Raw genomic sequence first — 16,310 nt, forward strand, 5'->3', positions numbered from 1 at the left:
AGAGCCAAGGATATACAACAATATCATCTAAAAATAGTCACGTTCTCTCAGCCAATGATTCCAGGGTTGATGGGGAAAGTATCTGTCAGCCACCAAATGCCTGGCTAAAGTGAAACATTTTCAAATCCCTCCTGACAGACAGTAATGAGGGAGACAGATGCACCACACCAGGAAGGGTATTCCGCAAATGGGGAACCACCACTGAGGAGGCCCTGCCATGAACCAATGCCAACCAACGCAATTGGAAATGAAGCAGGATAGCTATCCCAAAAAATTCAGGTTCAAAGAGTCCTGAAATCAGGATTGCATTATGAAGAATCAATAAAAACTATAATAATAATATAATAATTTGTTATTTATACCCCGCCCATCTGGCTGGGTTTCCCCAGCCACTCTGGGCGGCTTCCAGCAGAACACTAAAATACGATAACCTATTAAACATGAAAAGTTTCCCTAAACAGGGCTGCCTTCAGATGTCTTCTAAAAGTTTGGTAGTTGTTTTTCTTTTGACATCTGGTGGGAGGGCATTCCACAGGGTGGGTGCCACTACCGAGAAGGCCCTCTGCCTGGTTCCCTGTAACTTGGGCTTCTCGCAGCGAGGGAACCGCCAGAAGGCCCTTGGTGCTGGACCTCAGTGTCTGGGTAGAACGATGGGGGTGGAGACGCTCCTTCAGATATACTGGACCGAGGCCGTTTAGGGTTTTAAAGGTCAGCACTAACACTTTGAATTGTGCTCGGAAACGTACTGGGAGCCAATGTAGGTCTTTCAAGACCGGTGTTATGTGGTCCCGGTGGCCGCTCCCAGTCACCAGTCTGGCTGCCACGTTCTGGATTAGTTGTAGTTTCCGGGTCACCTTCAAAGGTAGCCCCACGTAGAGTGCATTGCAGTAGTCCAAGCAGGAGATAACCAGAGCATGCACCACTCTGGCGAGGCATTCTGCAGGCAGGTAGGGTCTCAGACTGCGTACCAGATGGAGCTGGTAAACAGCTGCCCTGGACACGGATTTGACCTGTGCCTCCATGGACAGCTGTGAGTCCAAAATGACTCGGCGCTGGACCTCAGTGTCCGGACAGAATGATGGGGGTGGAGACGCTCCTTCATACTCTAGATCAGTGGTTCCTAATTTGGGGTCTGGGGACCCCTGGGGGTCTACAGCACCACCCCCTGCCAGAGACTCACTTGTTAATTGCACAGTGAAAGCCTTCCATGGATCATCCAGCCTCTGCTCGCGACCAGCGCCTTCTTGCTGGCAGGGGAAAACTTAGGAAAGAGTTGTTGGATGGCAAGTGAGCTGGATTGGGCACAAACCTCTGACAGTTTCTTAGGGCTCTTGCAGTTGGAGGGGGCGGGGGGGGAGTGCAAACACCTTGCTCCATGGGGCAGGTTCACATGCTTATCATTTTTTAAAAAATGTAAGGGGTCCTTACCTCTTGCTCTCTACTTTTTATACTGATTTATGATTTTCAGTTTTATAAAAAAGGTAAAGGAACCCCTGACCATTAGGTCCAGTCGTGGCCGACTCTGGGGTTGCGGCGCTCATCTCGCTTTACTGCCCAAGGGAGCAGGCGTACAGCTTCCGGGTCATGTGGCCAGCATGACTAAGCCGCTTCTGGCGAACCAGAGCAGCGCATGGAAACGCCGTTTACCTTCCCGCCAGAGTGGTACCTATTTATCTACTTGCACTTTGACGTGCTTTCGAACTGCTAGGTTGGCAGGAGCAGGGACTGAGCAACGGGAGCTCACCCCATTCCAGGGATTCGAACCACTGACCTTCCGATCAGCAAGTCCTAGGCTCTATGGTTTAACCCACAGCGCCACCCATGCCCCATATTCAGTTTTAAGTATTTCAATAATTTCACAATCATTGTAGTATTTCAAAACAGATGGACAGCAGAATCCTACTAAATTAATAAGCTGGTTGTTACTACTGGGTAATCAGCAAGAATAAAAAAACTCACTCCAAAGAAGTACTGTATTTAACTCATTAATCTCTTTAAACCAGGGATGATACGGGCACAGGAGGGCTAAATTTGTTGTTGTTGTTGCTGCTGCTGCTGCTGCTGCTATTACAAACATTACAAAATTCCAGCTGTTTTCTACTCAGTCTTCACCAATACTTTACCAAGCCCTGACCAAGCCTTCACCTATGTCTTGGAAGGGGCAAGATCCCTCAGCCAGCAGAACCATATGCTGCACAGTTTTGCTAAAATGTACCATCTCAGATTACAAGTAAGGAATAGCATGTTTTAATATGAAAACACCTTCTGCATATAGAACACTTGCAAGTTAGGGACACAATTGCTTTGTTTATTATTCAGTGTAGTAGAGCAACGGAAACAAGTTTTTCCTACTGTCTGGGGATAGGCAATATGTGGTAACAACTTTTATGGTCTGTTTTTTAGCATACCTAAAATTCTTTGCTTATTAGGGGCTACCCCACATTTTCTTCCCCAAAAAATGCTTTGCACAAGTACATAGCTACAATAGAGTTATCAAAATTTTCAAAAGTAGGGGTTCCATGGCTTGGCTTTTGAAAAATAGGGGGTCATCAGCAATTGCCGTATTTTTTGCTCTATAAGACACACCAGACCACAAGACACACCTAGTTTTTGGAGGAGGAAAACAAGAAAAAAAATATTCTGAATCTCAGAAGCCAGAACAGCAAGAGGGATCGCTGCGCAGTGAAAGCAGAAATCCCTCTTGCTGTTCTGGCTTCTGGGATAGCTGTGCAGCCTGTATTCGCTCCATAAGACGCACACAATTTTCCCCTTACTTTTTAGGAGGAAAAAAATGAGTCTTATAGAGCAAAAAATACGGTAGCTAATTGGGAACCACTGCTCTAGGTTGCTTTCAGCTCAGATAACCCTTTCACCTTTAAACGAACAAACAAAATCTTTAAATACATTATAAGCAGGAAGTTGGCTAAGGAGACGGTTGGAGCTTTGGATGACAAGGAAGTCAACATTGCGCTAAAGGAGGAAAAGAAGAGGATTATTTGCATCTTCCCAGCAGAAGATGTAGAGCAGATAGAGCCTAAACTAACTTTCTCAGGCAGGGAGTCCAAAGAACTGAGGCAAGAGATGTGGACTGTTGGCTCTTCCTGCCCTCATGTGGTGGCCCTGCCCTCAGATTTAATCATTCTGGATTAAAGCTTTTAAAGTACATTTTTCCTAAATATTTTTATTGAGTTTTAATAACAACAGGCAGGTACAGAAAGAAGAAATGCAAGAAGGGGTGTGTGGGTGTGGGTGTGATTAGTTTGACAGTGGCCTGCCCCATAATTGTCAAGCTTTTGAAGACCTTGACCCCTTGTATTTTTTTTTCTCTTTCTTTTTTCCCCCTTCCCACTTTATTTTCATAAATGAAACTCTTTTAATAAAATATTGATTTTTTAAAAGGTTTTTGAAGACTTGTGATCTCAATAATCGGGATTATTGATATTTGAAGACTTGGCAAATGGCCTTTCTTTTTGAACATTGCCTCAGGAGAGTGAGGAAAATTTTCAGGGATGATTTGCACCCTGGCCGGCACTTTCTTGATCTCCTGCCCTCAGGCAGAAGATATAGAAGCATGATTAGTCGCACCAACAGGGTAAAGAACAGCTTCTATCCGTGGGCTGTTAGGCTGCTGAATGAAAAGATAACTACAGGGCAACTGACTTTTGGGTTTGGTGGGTGTGCGTCAGTAAACGAGGGAAATTAAGACTAAGAGAGCTGAGTGGGGGGTGCTCGTGTAATCTCACTGTATACAAGTTGTACAAGTGACAATAAAGTACTTCAGTTTCAATATTTCAATTCTCATTATTCCCCATCTTACGTTTAGTCTTGTACATTTCTGCATCTGTCTGTAATGCTTTTAGGGCCTTGTGAAAATTCAAAATGCCCTAAAATATTTGTGGTTCCCCACCCACAAATAAACACATATTTGTATGCAATTTCACCCAATATGCTCATTTCTGCAAAGCGATTTCCGCAAAAGGAATCCATTTCTCTCTATGTGTGTTTTTCCACTAAGGTGGAATGTGATGTAGCCCAATATATCCACTTGTGTCTATATTACAGTGGTGCCCTGCAAGACGAATGCCTCGCAAGACGGAAAACCCGCTAGATGAAAGGGTTTTCCGTTTTGGAGGTGCTTCGCAAAACGAATTTCCTATGGGCTTGCTTCGCAAGACGACAATGCCTTGCGAGTTCCTGCAGGTTTCCCCCCCCCCTTTTTCTAAGCCGCTAAGCCGCTTATCAGCTGATCCGATCAGCAGATAAGCCGCTAAAAGCGCTAATAGCGCTAATCCGCTAATCTGTCAATGGGCTTGCTTCGCAAGACGAAAAAACCGCTAGACGAAGAGAATCACAGAACGGATTCTTTTCGTCTTGCGAGGCACCACTGTACTTGGCTGAAAAGCTGCATTGCAAAATTCAGAGAAGGGCAGATTTTAAAGGATGGCTCCCTTTCAGTTCTCAGAATGTTTGAGAAAGTGCGAATTAGGTTTACCTTTGAACATGAACTGAGTCAAATTTCTCCCCTTCTCCAACTGGAAGCCAGAATTTTGGGAGTTCCAACTCAGATTTCCCTCCTCTCATCCACGGCACTCATGGGCTGGCTTGGGTCAAAAGTCACACAGTCTCAGTCTTATCTACCTCATGGGGGCTGGGGCTGGGAGAATTCCCACGCATGCTCCTCGGAGGGTTGGGTGCAAATGTCCTGAATCCTGAAGACTTGTGTGAGCCTAGCTAAGGGGTCCAAAAGGCCCACACTCCCCCTTGCCAAGCGGGAGAGAGATACACAGCCTTCAACAACAGAAAAAGCCAAATCCGGAAGTCAGGTCACATAGATTGCTGGTTTTTTTTAGAGAAGGCATTTTCACACTGCAAAGCTCCCTTCTTTCATCCTTCTCTCTCTCTCTCTGCCTCCTCCCATTTCCAGCGTCTCCTATGCTCCCCCCCCCCTCAGCTTCTCCTAGAAAATGCTTCCACTGTTTGGAGTAATCACGTGCTGGTTGCATCAATCAAATGACAAGCATCTCAGGGAGGAAGGAAGCATTTCCAGACCATTCATCCCGACTTCTCGCTTTCAAATAAAACTCTCTCAGAGGTTGCATCTGGTCTATTTTGTGTTCTACCACCAGAAAACTAAGCAGCATAATAAAGACCGGGGGGGGGGTCAATTCTCCCCCTCTCCATCCCACAATAGTCTGTTTGCAACTACAAACATCTTGCAGAAAAGACCCTGTGCTTTTAATTCATTTAAAATAAAACAAATCTCAGCTGCTCAGATATTCTTTTCAAACTGTAGCAATATGATGGGTGCTTAGCTAGAAGAGGCATTTCCACCTAGACACGAATTTGCAAATGGTATCTTAAAATAGACGGCAAAGGGAATAAATTCACACAGGCAGGGGAAGAAATTCACAGAAGGAAGGGGAGCAAGGAAGTGTCACGGGGGAAATGAAGACCAGGCAGCCATGGGGCTCATGCTTAACTCACAACTGGCCCTTGCTGATCAGTGGCGGGGAACATATTGGACATGCCAAAAGACCCCCCAGCATCTTCAGGTAAGGCTGGGAATGTACTTGGCTAAAATCATGGACAGATAGGTAGAGTGATTGCTCTTGCACTCAGATTCTGTTGCCAGTTGTCTAAAAACAGATAGTGATGGGACTAGGCATGCCTCACAGGGGAGAGCATTCTACAAATGGGGAGCCACCACCAAGAAGGTCCGTTCTTGTGTTAGCAAGGCCCTGTGAATACATCTAGGACAGGGGTCAGCAAACTTTTTCGGCAGGGGGCTGGTCCACTGTCCCTCAGACCTTCTGGGGGTCGGACTATATTTTGAAAAAATATATATGAATGAATTCCTATGCCCCACAAATAACCCAGAGTGGCATTTTAAATAAAAAGGACACATTCTACTCATGTAAAAACACGCTGATTCCCGGACCGTCTGCGGGCAGGATTTAGAAGGTGATTGGACCAGATCCAGCCCCCGGGCCTTAGTTTGCCTACCCATGGACTAGATGGGCCACTGATCTCACCTAGCAACTCTCTTCTTACCTTCTTATGACTTATGATCCAGGTCAGTTTAAGGCAGCAACCAATACAACTCTTAAGGGCATGGCCCATAGCTTGGTGGTACAGAACACAAAAAGCTCCAAATTAAATCCTTTGCATCTCCACATCAGGCTGAGAAAGGCCTCTCAAGAGCTGCTACCAGTCTATGTAGACACTACTGTGTAGACACTACTACTCCCAGGACATTCTGTACAAGATCTCAAAGTAGCTGTTTTACTACAAAGGAATTTCAGAAATAGACTGGAAAGAGAAGCTGCTGAATTGCAACTCATTACCAAACTTAAAACCATGGAGAGACCTGGTCTGAACAAAGACATTGGATTCTTATCTCATTAGACATGACTAAGCCATTTCTCACCTTCTCACCCCTTGCCTTTTCCTGTAAGACCTATTACAGTCGTTAAGAGTCGTCAACAGGCTCATCTCAGCTATCTGCCAATCTCCCATTCCCACCACCCTTCTGAGTAATACCCCTCCCCACCTTCTCACTATATAGAAGGGTCTGGCAACTTCTGTTTCAGTGTATCTGAAGAAGTGTGCATGCACACGAAAGCTCATACCAAGAACTAACTTAGTTGGTCTTTAAGGTGCTACTGGAAGGAATTTTTTATTTTGACTACTGTACTAGACATCTTGCTACATTTTTTAGATCTGCTTTTCCTTCCCAGCACTGACCATGTTTTTGAAGCTCCCGTTTCTCTTCACATTAGGCTGGCATAAGGAAAGGGGAGGACTAGCTCTTCCCTTCTCAGAAATTCAAGATGAAAAAATATAAAAGGTCTAATCTCTTCCCCACCCTACCCACCAGCACTGGATTCACCAACCCACACCCTCAAGCTGGCTCAATAAATTGTCTGCCTCCTTGCCCCTTGACTTGACGGTCACAAATAGTTTCTCCCACATCCTTGAAAAACATTTAACAATCTATTGTCGCTCCATTAGGCAATGCTTCTGATTTCCTGTTTAATCTCTCTCTCTCTCTCTCTCTCTCTCTCTCTCTCTCTCTCTCTCTCTCTTTCTCTCTCTCTCTCTTCAGTGCCATCCTGTCCTGTAAACTACTCCACAAACCCACAACAGGATCCTCTGTCTTAAGCTTTCCAGTGGTCCACCAAAGATGGCTCAAAATCAAGGGTTTCCATCACTACTAGAAGCTGTGGACATATGCCACGCATGAACCATTAACAACCTTCACCATGCACACACATGTAGTGCTATACAACCTTCCAAACAGCTGCTAATTAATGGTTTGATCTGGTGATTGGTCCTCCTGGTCTTCATGTGCCACCTGCTCTGCACAACCACTGCACAACTGCACCTGGGTCCACAGGCAACAGGCAGAAAAATAATCGTGGTCTTCCAAGACCATTATAAATTTTATAGTGGTACAGTTGGGTTTGGAAGCCACTGCTCTAGGTAACATCTCTCTCTCAATCCTCTCTCTCTCTCTCTCTCTCTCTCTCTCTCACTCTCTCTCTCACTGGCCCCATATTCACGGAACATCTAACAGTATCATACCACTTTAAATAGTCATGGCTTCTGGGAGCTGTAGTTTGTTACGGGTGCTGGGAGTTGTTAGGAGACCACTCCACTATTCCCCTCAGAAAGCTACAATTCCCAGATTTTCATGGGAAGAGGGATTGATTATTAAACTACTCAGAACTTTAGGTCTCCTTCCAACTCCCAGCACCCATAACTGTTTAAAGCAGCCTTTCTCAACCTGTTGGTCTTCAGATGTTGTTGGACTACAACTCCCATCATCCCTAGCTAGCAAGGCCAGAGCTCAGGGATGATGGGAGTTGTAGTCCAACAACATATAGGGACCCACAGGTTAAGAACCACTGGTTTAAAGGGATATGATACTGTTTGAAATGTCTAGTGCAGATGGGTGCCTCTCTCTCTCTCTCTCTCTCTCTCTCTCTCTCTCTTTCTGTCTCTCCGACTTAAGCTCTATCACAACCCCGGTGCTTTCCAAAATCCTAATAAAGTATATGAATATGATGTGATTCTCCTTGAAGTCACTTAGAGGTGCTTTATCACAGCAGATGTGGAGTCTAATCATCCACAGGTCTACTCAGACCAAACTGTCCAATGTGCCTTTGCTCCAGGAAAGTGTGCAGAGGATTGCAGATCATTTGTTTTTGTTTGCAAGGACATTTCAACATATCGTCTGGTCCTTTCATCTTAAAGGGCACAGCAACTCTTCCTAAGAATCACAACAAGGTCTATCACAGGGTGTGATCTCAAATGCAAGAGGTTCACAGCTCAAAAGGAAAAGGAAAATCATTATAACAGTACTGACACCTACGGAGTCCACAGAAGATCATGAACCTCGGCAGACTGATTGATCTGCCGCTATCCCCTTTGACCTGCTAGGTGTGAGAAATGGAGAATCTACATTTTGCCAAAGGAAGGAGCCAGCACAGCTGAAATATTCAGGTCACGGGTTTCCTTAGGGAAAAGACTGGCCACTGGAACAGAAATAAACTTATTATTTAATTCCCCATTCCCCAAAAGCAATGGGAAATTTGGGGTGGGGGGAAGAGTTGCAAGGTCAGATTCCCTTGGAGGTTGGTCCTTGTATAAACAAAAAGTGGAAAAGATAAATTTATAACATAGGAATCTTGCCTTCTCCTGAGTCAGATCTTTGGTCTGTCTAATTCAGCACTGTTTACTCTGGATAGCACCAGCTGTCCAAGATTTTTGACAGAAGTCTCTCCCAGATCTACCTGGAGATACCAGGGATTGAACCTGGGACCTTCAGCACACAGGACATCTGCTCTACCGCTATGCTACGGCCCCTGCTCTAAAACATAGTAGGATTATAGTCCTCATGGTTCTGAACAAAGGGCTGGCTTCAGCAGGATCATATGAACTGCCATATACTGAGTCAGATCATTGGACCTACCTAGCTCCGCATTATGTACTGGTTGCTGGGATAGCTCAGTCCATAGAACATGAGACTCTTAACTTCAAAGCCATGGGTTTGAGCCCCACACTGGGCAAAAGATTCCTGCAATACAGGAGGTTGAACGAGATGACCTTCATGGTCCTTTCCAGTTTCACAATTCTGATGATTCTATCAGACGCTCTCCAGGGTTTCAGGCAAGGCTGGCTCTCCCAGCCCTACCTGGAGACAGTAGTGCTACTCATGCAACACATTGGCAATTAATATACACAGAACAATAATTATACATACTTTATCAACCTTCTGATAAAAATACAAAACATTAAACAAAGCCACAAAGACTTGCGAACTACCCAGACTAAAATGAATTTACAATGTCTGGTTTCAATAGATTTTTTTCAAATGTTTAACTCAGTCTTTTAGATAAGTTCATGAAGATAGCAACAAAAGGTAAGTTTGGTGATATTCACAATACCGAGAGATGCTAGTAGAGTTGTAAAGGTAAAGGTAAAGGGACCCCTGACCATTAGGTCCAGTCGTGACCGACTCTGGGGTTGCGGCACTCATCTCGCTTTATTGGCCGAGGGAGCTGGTGTACAGCTTCCGGGTCATGTGGCCAGCATGACTAAGCCGCTTCTGGCAAACCAGAGCAGCGCACGGAAACGCCGTTTACCTTCCTGCCGGAGCGGTACCTATTAATCTACTTGAACTTTGATGTGCTTTCGAACTGCTAGGTTGGCAGCAGCAGGGACCGAGCAATGGGAGCTCACCCCGTCACAGGGATTCGAACCGCCGACCTTCTGATCATCAAGTCCTAGGCTCTGTCATTTAACCCACAGCGCCACCTGCGTCCCTAGTAGAGTTGTAGATAGATGTTAATAAAGTTGTAGACAATGAAGTTGTAGACAACAGGGTGCTGGTGTTTTGCACCTGTTTTGCCCTGCCAGTCCAAGTAATCAAAGGGCCGCTGTTCGCCCCTGATGGGGCCCTTTAACTGTGGCAGGTAGGACACTCCCAAGATAGTTTTCCGGGCTTCTTCATTTATCTAATCTCAAAGTCTTGATATGTGTATTGGTATTCAATCTTTCTTGGCTTATGCTTAAGAGACTGATTTGGAGACAGACAGAGCTATGGTCCTTCCGAACTACTATTGCAGAAAATGGATAAAGTTCTCCAACAGGAACAGTCCTAGTCCCAAAGCAGAATTCTCAGAAACTCCTTAATCCCCAAAGTAGATAAACCCAAGTAGCTTTTTTGTCCAGTTTCTGTCGCCTAACACAACCAGGGCCTTTTTCACACTCTCAGTAGCAGTTTCTGGGTCTGCCTTAAAGCCTAGTTCATACATGTATGCTTGGCACTTGATTACTGCAGGACCAAGTGTCTCTCTCTGCACCCGTGATGGAACCCTTGACATTGTTAACCCCACATAGAGGTCTGAAGATACTTGCAAAACCACACACAATGAAGTTGGTTGTTGTAGAAAACACACAGCCTGGGTAGAAAAGTTTCTAGTTCTGGTCTGTCTAGAGAAAAATGAGGCACCCATGCCTGCTCCTTTACTCCATCAGAAGATAAATAAAGAGGACATGTAATCTTGAGGTACGAAATAGAACCAGGAGGAGGACATTGTAAAACAGGGTGTAACCAGTTAGGGCTGGGAGGGTCAAATTTTGGCCTCGCTACCCCCACCCATGCAAGGCAGTGTGTGCCCCACAGGTTCCATATTGAAGTACTATGCTTTTGTGGCCCACTTAGAATGAAAAGTTGGACCACCCTTTTTCAGAGGTTCAACCATCTCTCGCTTGGAGCTATCCGTGGTCCTGTAATCCCTCAGCAACCTTGCCTCCTTCTCTATGGGCTTCCAGCACTGGACCCCAACATAACACTGTACCCAAATCAACATGAGGCCAATTGCAAATATCACAACACAAGATATTCACAAAGAGAAACCAAGCCTTCATTTCTGCTCTGCGGAAAAGACTTGGACATCCATTTCAATTCAGCCAGTACCCAGAGCACTTGGTGCCCCCCCCAAACAAAATCTAGACCTTGGAGAAGTTGACACAAACCTATCCGCCACTCCCATTTTGTTGACTTTACTCAAATTATGTTCTCGGGGAACAGAATGCAAACGAAAAACCAAATCTCAACACCAAGAAGTGCTCCAATTTACAATAGTACTGCATATAAGAGTCAGTCTGGAATATACTGCTGGAGTATGAAGGAGCCCAGGAACCCTGGGTAACAAGGTGCGGAGGACACCCACCATGCTATACAATAAAAGGCTGACTAAAAGCCCAGGCTACCCCAAGGTGTAGCCTCTACATGCAGCAATAAGAGGTATCAGAACAGACTGCATTACCTGAGATTGCAGGTGGTTTGACCATTTACTGAACATGCTCCAGAGACAACACCAGCACAGCTGTTTCTATTTGGTGATGGGGCCATAATCCAGTGATTTACATGCAGAAGGTCCCAAGTTCAATCCCTGATATCTTCAGGTAGGGCTAGGGAAACCCCTTGTCTAAAACCCTGAAGTGATGCTGGCAGCCAGAGTGGTCACTGCCATTCTTAAGAAAGAATAGGGGGGGGGACCTTAAATAGGGGAGGAACTGAAAAGCAGCCCAGCGTAGAATAAGCATGCTCATTGGGCAAAGAATGCCGATTGTCCTGAATCAATGGATTCAAAAAACAAGGAGATTCCAACTAAACATTAGGAAGAACTTCCTGACGCAAGAGCTGTAGTCCTGATCCAATGGACTACCTTGGAAGGTGGTGGACTCTCCTTCCTCGGAGGTTTTTCAACAGAGGTTGGATGGCCATCTGCCAGGGATTCTTTAGCTGCGATTCCTGCATTGCAGGGGGTTGGACTAGATGACCCTCGGGACCCTTTCCAACCCTACACTTCTATATGACTGCTGAGGTGGGGGACAGGAAACCGGGGTGGCAAATTGAGTATCCTGGAGAGGAGTGTGTCTAGGTGACTGAAACCCTGAACATGAGCACTCCTTGTTGCCGTGATTTGTTCTAGGTCTCCCTTCAGTTTTAACAATCCTCAGTTTTAGTGGCCCTGAGCCTCACGCTCATATGTAAACACATGCCCAAGTCTGGCACTCCAGACAGTCACCTTGCAATATATGCAGCTTCTGTCCTTGCAATCCATTCCAATCTTTTCACAACATCCAACTACCTCATTTCCCAACATGTGTTGACCAGGCCTAAGCTTGAGCTCTTTGAAGGAGGTTAGATATAATGCATATATCAGCAGAGTGCATTGATAAATAGCCGGGTTAAGACCGTCGGCTGAAACGATAACGGAACTTAAGGTTTATTCCAAAATTTAGAGACGATATAAAAAAAGCCAGAAGAAGGAAGAAGGGAAGTCAGCTCCTAGGAGCAAGTACAAATGTAAAATGTAATGCAATATGTGTATGTAATTAAAAAAACAATAAAGATTATTTTGAAGAAAAAAAAAATTAAAAAGAAACTTAAGGTTTATTCCTCCTAGCAAACAAAGCCATCTTGAGTACAGGCTTACACCTGGCCACCACGGAGTAATGAGGTTAACGGAAAAAGGCAGGTCCAACACTAACACCGAAGAAGCAGCAGGAAGGAAGTAAAGCCTGAGAGAGAGAACCATCTGCAGGAAGTTAATCAAGAAGGAATCGGCGAGGGAAGAAGAGGTTGCCTTTCCGTCTACTGCCCCCCACTGGTTCGGGAAACTCCCAACAAAATGGAAAAGGTGGCTGGTATACAAAACATGACCCACGAATAAATGTCTTTCATATTTACCGTATTTTTCGCTCTATAGGACGCACCCGACCATAGGACGCACCTTGTTTTAGAGGGGGGGGGACAAGAGAAAAAATCTCCCCCTCTCTGCTCAGTGCCCCTTCAGCAAAGCGGCAGGAGAAACGGACCCCCTTCTATTTCTCCTCCCGCTTGGCTGAAGGGGCACTGCGCAGCTCTCCCTCTCTGCTGAAGCCAAGAGAGTCTTGCTCTCCTGGCTTCAGCGAAAGGAACCTGAAGCCTGCGGAGTGCAGCGGGAACTCGCGCTGCGCTCCAAAGGCTTCAGGTGGCTATCCCTGAAGCCTGGAGAGCGAGAGGGGTCAGTGCGCACCAACCCCTCTCGCTCTCCAGGCTTCAGCAAAAGCAACGTGAAGCTTCCGGAGCACGGAGGGAGCGCTCCCTCTGCGCTTCGGAGGCTTCACGTTGCTATCGCTGAAGCCAAGGAGCCTGCATTCGCTCCATAGGATGCACACACACTTCCCCTTAATTTTTGGAGGGGAAAAAGTGTGTCCTATAGAGCGAAAAATACGGTAAATGGACGTTGGTGATGGAGACAGGGGTGGGGATGATGCACAACGTAGAGGGGACAAGCAATAAGAGCAGGCAGTTTACCTGCAGGACCAGCTGCTGCCAGGCGGTTGCCAGGGGCTGAGCACTGCCAATGTTGCACATGGTCACTCGGTCGGAGGGCTGATTGGCGCGTTCGAGTTGCAAGGAGACATTGCGCCGCTCCTCTTCGAGGGCCCGGGTGAGGCGCTCAAAACGAGCCTCTTGCTCCTTAACGGATGCCAAAATGCTGGCAGCAGACCTGATATCATAGTCTTCCATGACTGGGCTCAGACTGTCTTGCCTGTTCACTGGTATGGGCCAATGACAAAGGTCAGGGGAAGGGTGGGAGGAAAGGAGACACAGGTCAGAGGTCAGGAATGAAAAGGAAAAGGAAAACGGCACAGGTTAATTAGTCTGTGACATCATATCTATGCTCAAAGGCAAAAGGGCTGGATCCAGCTAAGTTCTAATCAGAACAGACGCATTGAAATTCATGGGCTTAGCTTAGGAAACATTCACACCATACGCTGGAAGCACTGCAATACCATTTTAAACTGCCATGGCATATCCCAGAGAATTCTGGGAGCTGTAGTTTCTTAAGGGTGTTGAGAGCTGCTAGGAGACCCCTATTAACTTCATGGAGCTGTGATTCCCAGATTTCCCTGACAAGCTACAGTTCCCAGTTGCATATGTGTTGGACTTGTAAAAGGGTAAAAGAGTATTGGGAAATGATCCATAATGAATTGGGAGGGGAATGTTTAAAAGTACCGTATTTTTTGCTCTATAAGACTCACTTTTTCCCTCCTGAAAAGTAAGGGGAAATGTGTGTGCATCTTATGGAGCGAATGCAGGCTGCGCAGCTATCACAGAAGCCAGAACAGCAAGAGGGATTGCTGCTTTCACTGCGCAGCTGTTCTGGCTTCTGAGATTCAGAATATTTTTTTTTATTGTTTTCCTCCTCCAAAAACTAGGTGTGTCTTGTGGTCTGGTGCATCTTATAGAGCGAAAAATACGGTACTTTCCCCCCAAAACCAGAGTCCTTTCTGTTGGGGATAATTCAGACTGAAATTCCTAGGTGTCAGGAAAGGTTATTTATGTATGCCACTACTGCGGCCCGTCTTTTGTTAGCTCCAAAATGGAAAACGAGTGAGGTCCCAACCAAAGAAGAGTGGCAACTTAAGTTGATGGAATCTGCGCAGCTTGCAGACTTAACATATAGAATAAGAGAACATACGTTTAGAGAAGATTGGAAAACATTTATTGAATATGTGGGAAATAATTGTGTACAGCTGAAAACACTGGCAGCATTAAGATAAATTCAAAAGTGTAAAAAAAAGTTATAATGGATGTAATAATGGAATACTGAATGGTATAGTTTCTGTAAAATATGCAGGGATTTATGATATGTAAAATGAACCATGGGGCTAGAGGTTACCTAGTGTTTAAAGTAGCATCATAATGATTTAAACATATGATGTGAACATGGTCCTTAGTCATGTCCAATGATTTCAATGTGTCTTCTCTGATTAGCACTGGATCCAAACCCAAGGTGGTGGTTGTTTTGTTCATACCGTTTAGAAAAGGTTTAATTTCCAGACACTTAATGGCATTGCATCAAATCCTTTTTTTTTATTTTTTTATGAAGACTATGTACACCTTGAACAGAATTTAGATTTATCTCAACATGCACTGTCCCCCCCCCCGCCCCAAGCTTTCTGTCTGACAAGCGATTCTCACACTTTTCATGAAAGTAATTTCACTATGCAAACAATAATGTACTTTTAAGAATACATTAGCTTCCCATTTTCTTCTCTCCCCCCCCCCCCCACCTCCCGGCCGACCAATTATTTCTATAACTTTCATTCACATCTGATGCCTTCGCTTTTAATAGATGGACCAGAATTAACTCTTTTAAGCTGCAAAAGCACCACACCAGAGGACTGCTAGCGGCAAGATGAAGCTTCAAGGTTGACTGAGACTTGCTGTGACTTCGCAAAACAGCTGGGAGTGGAGTTTCCAAGGCTGAGCTCCTCTAACACATGTTTCCCTATATGTTTACAATGGGGGTTCTTTCACCGGAAGCTTCCCCATGCAAAAAGAACCCAAAAGCATCATGTCCACCTACAGATCGGTGCATGTTATATTTGCGCAAGCATGTATGGCTTGGGCATTGCACCAGACTGCGAGTGGATCTTCTCTCCATATGTCTTGAGATCTGGCCCGAGGGTTGGCCCACCCTACAAGGGCCACGGAGGTGGTTGTGGCCAAAGTGACCAATAAGCATTGCCTTGTGTGCACAGGACACAGGCAGGAAGGGCCAGCGCACCCGTAAGGCATGGTGAGGAGGTTGCCTCAGGTCAGTAGGCTCTGGAGAGCTAGGAGGGGCAGTGCGGCTGCAGTCCCTGCCCACTCAGATGCCAGCCAGTTGTCCCTCGCCAGCCCACTGCCAGGGCCTCCTCTCCCAATTGTTGGAGGTTTGCAGAGGAGGAAGAGGAGGCTAGGGTTGCTATGGGGGTGGGCAGCCTTTTTCCAGTCCGTCCGTCCCCCAGTTTTGCCTGGAGTGGCAAAACATCCTTAGCCAGCCCTGGGCAGGCAAATGAACATGCAAAGAGGCACTAACACAGGCATGCCAGGTGTACCTACCGACAGGCAGGTTTGCCCTTTATATACAGTGCCCAGAGGGGGACGGGGAGAATAGATTATCTCCAATTTTCTATTGGTTCTCCCAGGAAAGTGACAGCTGAACTCTTAGCCAATACAAATGACACATTTGGTAGCCAAATTTTCTCTGGCAGCTAAGAAGCTTGTGATGATGCCTTGTGATTTTAAATTTTTATGCTGTAAGTTACAGACTTGTGTGTTGTTTGATTTTAGAGGAATGTCTTGCTTTCTGTGAAAGCCTTTGGCTATACAGTGGTAAAGGTAAAGTGACCCCTGACCATTAGGTCCAGTCGTGGCCAACTCTGGGGTTGCGGCGCTCATCTCTCTTTATTGGCCA

General features: G+C 45.7%; 1 protein-coding gene across 20 annotated transcripts in view; it reads right to left on the reverse strand.

Moving 5' to 3' along the window:
* Window positions 1-16,310, reverse strand: part of ARVCF (ARVCF delta catenin family member) — a 608,790-nt gene that overhangs the window by 298,960 nt on the left and 293,520 nt on the right. For 14 of the 20 annotated variants that reach the window (XR_014519917.1, XM_083478997.1, XM_083479026.1 and 11 more), the window contains one exon: window positions 13,376-13,620. The exons of 5 other annotated variants lie outside the window; for them this stretch is intronic. Coding sequence is in view for 14 of the 15 variants with exons in the window: in XM_083478997.1 (XP_083335123.1) it covers window positions 13,376-13,591 (216 nt within the window). In the remaining variant the exon portion in view is untranslated. The remainder of the gene's footprint in view (window positions 1-13,375; window positions 13,621-16,310) is intronic. One more of the 20 variants, XM_083478996.1, reaches the window with a different exon arrangement.

The sequence above is a fragment of the Podarcis liolepis genome, assembly GCF_965112155.1.
Source record: "Podarcis liolepis genome assembly, chromosome: 15".
In the NCBI taxonomy this organism is placed as follows: domain Eukaryota; kingdom Metazoa; phylum Chordata; class Lepidosauria; order Squamata; family Lacertidae; genus Podarcis; species Podarcis liolepis.